The sequence below is a fragment of the Strongylocentrotus purpuratus genome, unplaced genomic scaffold (genome assembly GCF_000002235.5).
Source record: "Strongylocentrotus purpuratus isolate Spur 01 unplaced genomic scaffold, Spur_5.0 spur5_scaffold_6, whole genome shotgun sequence".
NCBI lineage: Eukaryota > Metazoa > Echinodermata > Echinoidea > Camarodonta > Strongylocentrotidae > Strongylocentrotus > Strongylocentrotus purpuratus.
This window is the reverse complement of record NW_022145612.1, coordinates 57,949,398-57,958,294: the sequence shown is the minus strand read 5'-3', so window position 1 is coordinate 57,958,294 and position 8,897 is coordinate 57,949,398. Positions and strand designations below refer to the sequence as shown.

The 8,897-nt window shown below is 34.6% G+C and overlaps 1 protein-coding gene across 1 annotated transcript in view; it reads left to right on the top strand.

The window, feature by feature from the left end:
• Window positions 1-3,572: 3,572 nt before the first annotated feature.
• LOC115918243 overlaps window positions 3,573-8,897 on the top strand; it is a 54,949-nt gene continuing 49,624 nt past the window's right edge. The window contains exons 1-2 of the mRNA XM_031000090.1: window positions 3,573-3,581; window positions 4,735-4,914. Coding sequence (XP_030855950.1) covers window positions 3,573-3,581; window positions 4,735-4,914 — 189 coding nt within the window. The remainder of the gene's footprint in view (window positions 3,582-4,734; window positions 4,915-8,897) is intronic.

Genomic DNA, 8,897 nt, shown 5'->3' with positions numbered 1-8,897 from the left:
GATCTATACGAATTTAGTTGCATTGCCTGAATTTGTTTCTGTATGAACATACATGTATGTAACTATACCAAGTACATTACACAAAATTTAAATGCTTTGCATGGACAATATGAATTGTATGAGCATTATAATCTTGCTCCTAACAACTTTTGGACAGATTTTCAAAACAAATTTTCAAAAGTATTACCTTCCAATAAAGAGTAACACTGAACAGAGCTATGTCCTAGACAGGTCAAAGAGAAATGACAAATACCTGTTACTCAAACAATAACACTGAACCAGACCTGTCTAATATTCATCATGGGAATAATAAAGAGTTCAAGCTACTCACACCTAGACTGTGCTATCCTGCATGGACGTGGACAAAATTATGAAAAGGACAAGAGAAAACAAATAAATTCAATATTGAGAATATATGAGTAAGAGTGACTTCACCAAATAGGTGATCTTTTTGTTTGAACATGGTCCATTTCTCCTTTGTTTTTTCCATGGATTACTCTGTTTTACATTTTGGTTTCTGTATCATATGTTGTGTAGGGTTCAAAACATGTTTTCATAAATTGAAACTGACAGGTCTATAATGTGTCAAATGGGTGAAGTATATGAAAGACGTTCTATCGTCTTCAAGAGTGAATGCAGACAACTTAAGATTTAATTCCTTAAATCAAAGAAGGATATATATATTAAAATAAATATTGAGATATTGATCAAATGAATCAAGTGAAAGTGACATTTGTAGATTTGTAAATTTTACTCAAAATAGTTTGACCAGTGAAATTGACATTACTTTTAACTGGTTAAAGTTGGATTTAGAATTTGAAATTGTGTGAAACACACACTTGCTTGGACATGAAAAAAAAATTCTTCTTGTGGTGCCAGCCATGTACAGAAATGAACCAATATCTTGTCCTCATTGAGATTTGTTATGAGTACTATTGTATCTCTCCCTAACCTACTAATACTAATTTAACAGAATACAACCCCTGATTGGTACATGATCAGCAGGGTCCAACATACAATTAGAAAGATAAAAATTTGATTATAAAATTATGAAGAAACAGGAAAAATAACAGTCTGACTTCAGGCACATTTGTTACCATAGTGCTATGAACCCTTGTAAAGACGTCATTAAAAGGATACCTTATCATTGCTTAATATATACATCTTGATGTCATGCTTTTCAATTTTATGACAGGTTTATGAGGTACCTTTAAAGGTAATTTATATAATCCCTAATAAGACAGAGTTTAGCTCTCTTTAAAACCTTTCCAAAGTCATGCCTTTCATTCTTTCAATCAAAATATGTGTACTGATACATAAGAATAGGCAAAGACATCTCTTAAAACATGATATAATTTAACAAGGGACATTCTAATATGTATGTATTGTTTAATTTTCTTAAATAAATGCACACACAATCAAACCAAATACAAATTGGTGATGTTTTTTAGTGTCAAATGATATCTTTAAAACATAATAGATTACCATCATCGCATCATTGGCTCACATCAATCTAAATTATAATCTGATACCTTATTGACCCAATTATCCTAATCCATTTCAAATCATATCCTTCCCAAAATCAGAGTAAAGAACGGATATAATGTATCAGTGTCATACATCTCTATTCATATCGACCCAAATCGCTGCTGATTTTATGTAGAATCAAAACATTCCTTTTCTGTGGCACACAAATATGTATGATTCACAGGGGCTGGGCATCCATGCCCGCGAACTACTTTGTTTTCAGTTTGTGATATTTTTAACTTTTATGGTACCCTGTACTTTTTTGCAAACCTTTGCCTCCAGTGTTTCCTAAAACTCTGCAGTACTTTTGAAATGAGGTCATGAGCTGTTTCTGTTTAAGTTGTTTCTCAGATTTTGTTGTTGTTTTATCTGGTCACAGTTGCATTTATTTGCTTGGTTTGTTTAGTTTCATTTCTTATTGCATTTTGTTGAAAATATAATAATGTCAAACATATATGTAAATAGATTGGATGAACCAGAAATAAACAAACTGAAACACTTTTTAATATTTTCCTTTATCTTATGTTTATGTAATTTTAAGGCTAGATTATCATACTTTAAAACATTTACATATTTGACAGTTTTGCACTACAGCTCAAGATGTTATTAAATGGATTGATAAGTGACGGTAATATTCCAAAGACCATGTAAGCTAATGCTCACAGTGTAGTATATTCAAGTTAATCAATATTTTCCTTAAAGAGGGGTGTGTGCAGTGAAAGCCCTGTAATTTGTTTCACATATTCATGAGATTATCAAGAAGTAATAGTGTCATACTTGAAAAGAGTATGAGGGAGTATTTCAACATGACATGAAAGACAATGTATAAAAAGAATATATAAATCCACTTTAATCCACAGATTTAGTGAGACTGCAACATTGTTTCCATTTTAAGACATACTCGGCAACTTTCCAGAAGTCATGAGTAGTCATGGTGATGAAACACATGTAAATGAATTCAAATACTTTTTTATCGATGCCTTCCTTTTCTCTCCCAGAATTGGATTTCCTAAAATAGGAACTTAACCTGAATTTCCTGAGACAAAATGTTAATGAAGTGTAGAGAGATGTGGCAAGACACTCACAATATAGGGAGATATTGCCAATGTTACTTGACCAAAGCTTGTCTATACGTTAAGGGCCAGTCACTTTTTCTCTGATCAGTGGCATTGCAGCACCAATATCTAACAGCATTTCCACACATACATTTAGTAGTCCTATTTGGGAATGATTTATAACTATAAGCGTACGTAGTATTACCATTCAAATGAGCTAGTCCTTTGAACTTGTTTGGTTGTCTATTTGGATAGTTGCTAAGAGCACGGAAGAGTTCACTGTATTGTAATTGATTTGACTGATTGGAGAGAGTGAACAAGATGGACAAGATAGCTTCTATGCTTCTAGTCTTTTGTTTCGTTTTACCGGTGTAAGCTTCTGAGGGTATCTGTGTAGTATATTGAAACCAGTTTTTTTTTCCTCCATTTTTAACATACCATTTTTACAATTATCTCCCATTTCCTTCCATCTCCTTCTGCACTTGTACCTTTGCTTCATCTATCAGGGCTTTTTTTGGTGCTATCAGTCTCCCTTTCATGTTGTCATTATTAAGTGCACCCTTTCTTTTTTTGATTGGTTGATTAATTGATTCAATTTTATTCCATTTCATAAACATAGTTGACAAAGTAAGTTCAAAATTATAAAATGAAACAGGAACCTACTAGAAAGCATAGCTTTTTTGGGGGTAGGTTCCCAAGAATAAATATATATGAACATTGTTTTCATAAGTCATGTTTAAAGTGTCTTAATAATCACGGTACTGAAAATAAATATGATATAATAACACATTTTCATAAACCATTTTAAAGTGTCTAAATAAACGAAAGAATGACAAAACGAGACACAAAGGACAGGAAGCTGACATAATAAGATAAGACAGGACATGACAAAACAATTTATAACAGGATAAGCTCAAATGTTTCTCTCTCTTTCTCTATGTATTTCACTTTTCTTAAAGTTGCCTCTTTATTTTTTGAGTGTGTTACACCATGGATGTAGTAGGTCCATAGTTACAAACACTACTCAGCTGCCTTACAATAAAACATTGAATGTACAAATAGAGCTTAAGTGAACAAATCTTTTCCAAGGTACAGAATACTCAACAGGTAGTTAGCATTTTCAATGGCATTCTGTTTTCTCTTTCCATGTTGTCAGCCTGCACACTTCCTTTCCATGTTCCTCCATGGTTCTATCTATAGACTAGTACTACCCCCTTGTGGGTTTCCTTACCCCTCACCAATCCTTGCATGGGTACCCCTGGGAGCCTTCCCTACACTCTTGGGAGGGGTGCATACCCAAGGACCATGGGGGTAGATAGGTGTCGATGGATGAAAGTGCCATGAAACTCATGGCATCCTCCAGAGAATGTCAAATGTCACTCACACTTTACAGTATTAGAGTGCACTCTTAGGCATATATGTCCACAAGTACACATGGAGAAAAAAATCAATATCTAGACATTTTAGCAGTTCAGCTTAAGTATTTAATGTCTTAAATGTTGTTAAGTGAAAGAGATTAAGATACACAGCTTTGTTTTTTTTTATTACATTTCTCCATTAAGTATCTGTTTAATTATATTTGGTGACAAATTCTCATAAGTATCTAAGATCTTACTGATAATTGTAATTTGTACTATGTATTATGGGTTACAAATATTTGTAATTGTTTCACAGTGAAATGTATACTTTGCTGTTACTGTGCATGAAACTCTACTTGCACATGTATTCTACTTGGATGTGTTGCATCATGCTGTTTTAGTTTGTGTCTTTTCAACCCTTTGATCTAATAATCTTGTCTTGTTTACCCAGGGTAGCCTCATCAGCATTGATACTGTACTTCCTGAGGGACCTGAAATAATAATTTAAACCATCATTCCCAGGTGTAACAATTTAATACACCTGGGACAAATGAGGGTAAAATTACACACTGTCAAAGGATGTAGATACCAGGGACTTAATCTCGCATGAGAGTCAGTCAGGAGCCTTTACCAATAATACCACATTAATACACCCGAGTCAAAAGGGACAAAAAACCTTGTTCAAGGGTTTACTGTAAGCACTAGGCAAGGATCGAATCCAGGACTTATTATATACCAACGTTCTCCCACAAATGAAAATTTACCAAGCCTCTGTTTTCTTTTCTTTGTTGCAGGAGCTGAAGGCAACAGCCACTGCCTTGCAGGATGCTATCAACAAGCTCCAACATGAGTACAAACGTCTGAGCCAGATCACCATCAGCTCTGGTGATGAGGAACAGGATCCTAACAAGCTCTCCACCTCAGAGCAAAAACTGGTCCGCCTCTGCTCCAGGAACAGGAGGTGCCTTTCTAGGGTGAGTCATTCAATCTCTATCCGCATTCTATCTGTGTCTGTCTCCCGATCTGCCCCCTCCTCTCTATCTCTTTCACTTTTTGCCTCTGTTTCTCTCTATTTATGTCTCTCTCTTTCTCTCTCATTATGATCCTGATCTGCTGGAAGCAATCCTCATGATTTTGTTTCATTAGGAAGCCTTTTCCCCCCCAATTTTCAACAGGAACATTTGTCTTACAGGGTAGTATATGATGTGTTTAGAGCCAGATTATTAGTTACGGCCCTTTTGAGATGATACATTTCTGGGACAAAGTAGAATACAAAAAGGGCTACAGGGGAAATGTCAGTTCCTTCGAGGAATAAATTTCTTGTAACCAACTTTTATTTGAGTTCTGGCTGGAGATAGAGATTGACATCAGAATTGTTACTCTTTGTCAAAAGCTACACACCTTTTATCTTGATTGTATTTCTTATGGACCTTGTGGCAAATTAGCATTCTGCGAAACAGGTTGTCTGATAGAGTAATCAACTACTACTACCTTTTGCGATTGTAAGCAAGTGGGGGAGTATTGTGTAGGCAGGAAAAAAATGACCTTTAGACTATGATGAGTCAAATAAATTTCATATAATGTGTAATTATGCCTCCAGTTATAAACTCTAGTGAAAAGATAACTCTATGACTTCCTCTTCAAAGGTGATTCCCTCCATCTTAGTCATAATAGATGACAAAGTCATGCCCTTAAAGGGTAGAAGTTTTTCTTCTGTTGTTTATATTTCCTGTGTTACATTTGTAAAAGTATGTACAAAGAATTACAGAATATTCATCAATTGCAAGCCTTTTCAATTTCTGATCCTTTATGTCTCTTTTTTAAAATTCTCAGTAAAGATATATATGAAGTATCCGTAAGCCAAATATTATAACAATTGTTTTACTTGAATCTACCACATATGAATCTGTTGGACAATAAATAAAATGAGTATTCTCTTCCTGTCTCTCTTTCCTAAATCTGAGTAGAAGTGTAAGGAGCCTAATATCTTAAGTAATTATTTCACTACAACCTATAAAAGCTAGGTTGATTAGTTAAAATTAAAATACTGTGATTCACATTTCTTTCACATTCATGTTACGGAATTGGGTTAAGATAGGAATAAGTGTGTGTATTGAATTGGAGAAGCCTGCCTATAGGCATTATGTTTCATACAATGGAGCCTTATTCACATGATTCATAGCACATCAAACCGCTTTTAAGATAATCCACAACAGCAATATGAATTGACATGCTAAAAAGTGCAGTCTGCTTCACGTTTCTATGTTGTACAAACGCACACATAAAAGATCTGGGCATCGTTTCACCATCCGTCCTAAGTACAATTTCATCAACGTCCAATTGAAACGTGTGTAAATGACAAAACAGTGTTTGAATGGGATGTCGGTAAACATGCGGTTTTGTGAAATGCTGCCTATATAGGTGTACAAGCCCATGTCTGCTCAGCTAGACAGCTACCTTCTTTCCAACCCTACTTGCCATATTTATATGTGGTAAATTGCTTATATTTGCCAAAAATAGTTTCAAATGTATATCAGGGGCACAATTTGCATCTTAGAGGTCCTGGCCTATCATGTATTCTGTATTTATGATTTTTTTATGATGCCAAATAAATTGAATTGAATCACATCAGATTTAAAAGACCTTTATTGGATGATTTAAAAGACCTTTATTGGATGATTCAAACAGTGTGATTGTCTTGAACTTTGAAATGACAAGGAAGGGGAAAAAGATGGAGCAAATGTACAATTCTCTAAAAAGTAATTTGAACGTGTCTGAGCCGGAAATACAGGTCGATCGTGTCTCTAAAAAACCTCTAGAATTGCAGACTTCCTGACTTCCTCTTCATATTAGGCAGTTTGAATCCCCGCACAATTCTACACTTGCCAGATATCTTCATGCGGATGTGCATCTGTTAACCCATTTCATACTAAACAAAGTAGTGTCTATATAGCAGTTGCATTGGAAGGAAACTTTAAACTTCTTTTAATGGCAAGAAAGTAAGGATTTATTAACCTGTTGACTACTGAATTGTATAGGTCCCATAGGCTTAACACAGGGACCACCAGGTTCCCGTAAGCAAAGGGTTAAAACATGTACCCCAGACAGAATCTTTTTTCAACTGCTGCCCGTCTTTGACAATTGCTCCCTGCCCATATTAATGGAGGACACATTTCAGTTAAAGGACTTCAAGCTTTAAAATGGATACCTCTGTGGTGCAATGTAATTTTGTTTACAATTGGCATATCATCCTGGTGCTCCCTTTCTCAAATTGGGTTCAAAGACAAATTATGTGCAAAAAAAGTTAACTACAGCAGTCTTATGCCTGTTCAGGAAATCAACTTAAGCAACAAAAGAGTTAATGTGTGTTCCATTGCATATAAAGGGAACTGTCTCTCAGTCAAGATTTAAAATTTTTAAAACGAAGTGGGTTTGTAATTTTGGACATATGGAAACAAGATCTTTTGTTACCATCTGATTGGCCCGTAATCCAGGCACTTCTGTTTTCAAATGGGTCATGCCGTGACGGAGTTGGGTTATATTTATCTTCTGATTCACCCTAGGATCATTCCAGGGATTGGGAAAGAAAGAAAGAAAGTGATGTATTCCTAGATAGAACTAGACGATTGATGGAGAACTGAGCCATAAGAATACATGGAGACAGGGATAGATATTACTTAAGGAGACTTCTATAAATATTTGTTTTATATTTCAACCATAAGAAGTTTTGAATCTGCTAAAGAAAGAATAGTAAAGATAAAATTGCAGTTTCTCTTCTTAACTTATTTATTAGTTAGTCTAAGAAATATTTGGCTGGTGACCATGGGAAATGTTTGTTGTATCAACATGAGATCATATCAAACCAGTTTACACTTTAGTTGCTTTCATCGCAATTTTGCACAAAACAGTAGGAACCATTTGACAAAAGGACTGCTTTATGCAACACTATAGCTTTGCAAACTTACCCATTTCAATGACCTTTTATTTAGAGTTGGGTCATTAGGTGTTTGAACAATTTTCAGCTGGAATCTGATCATGTACACCTCATGATCAATACAATGTAAATAGAAGTTAAAGTTTCAAAACGTATTCAGGAGTCATAACCCTTTGCAAGGAATTGGTAAAGCTTAAAAAGGTGTAAGATAATGGATATTTGTGATGATATAGTGTTTTATGATTAGATGGTACTGCATGTACGTTATGTTTATTATATTATGGTAATATGTCAATTCCATTCAAATAGTTTGAGAATCTATTCGTAATGATTATTTAATGCTGAATTTCACAGCTTCCAATATATATCCAATTAATGCCTAGATTTGTCTGTGTGTGTTTTATAATGATAGTTATCTTCTTTAGATATGAATGTAGGTCAGGGGTTAATTAATGTCAACATACACAAGTGCGTAGTAGCTAAAATCAAGTATGTTTCATAGAAGGTTATGTAAGATGTCAACAAGAAGATGAATGTCATGGTATGACTCTCTTTTCTGTCATCCATTCTTTCTTCATCTGTCATTTCTTCTTTTCCTATCATTCCATTATGTGGATTCCCCTTTTTCTTTCTCTCTATCTCTCTCTCTTTCTATTAATTTCTGTATATTTTGAATTTATTTTACTTTGTGCAGGTGAAGATGGTGTCAGGTAAATCATTGCTGCATAGAATAAGAATAATTTTTCCTTCATTATCTTGTTTCAGTAAACTATTCTTACTATACTGTTACTTAGGACATTAGCAATGTTTTCTATTAAGGTGACTTTGAAAATGATGACTCACAACTCTCATCCAAGTTCATTTATAGGCTCCATTACAGCAAACATCCACTCACAATATTCACTGTTTTAATATTTGTCCTGTTCTCTAAATCAGAGAGAATTGATTGTGACACTTTTCTCTACTAGCTGTGGGTTCAAGGCAGGTGAGCTGTGGCCAGTAAACAAACATTTCAAACAGCAA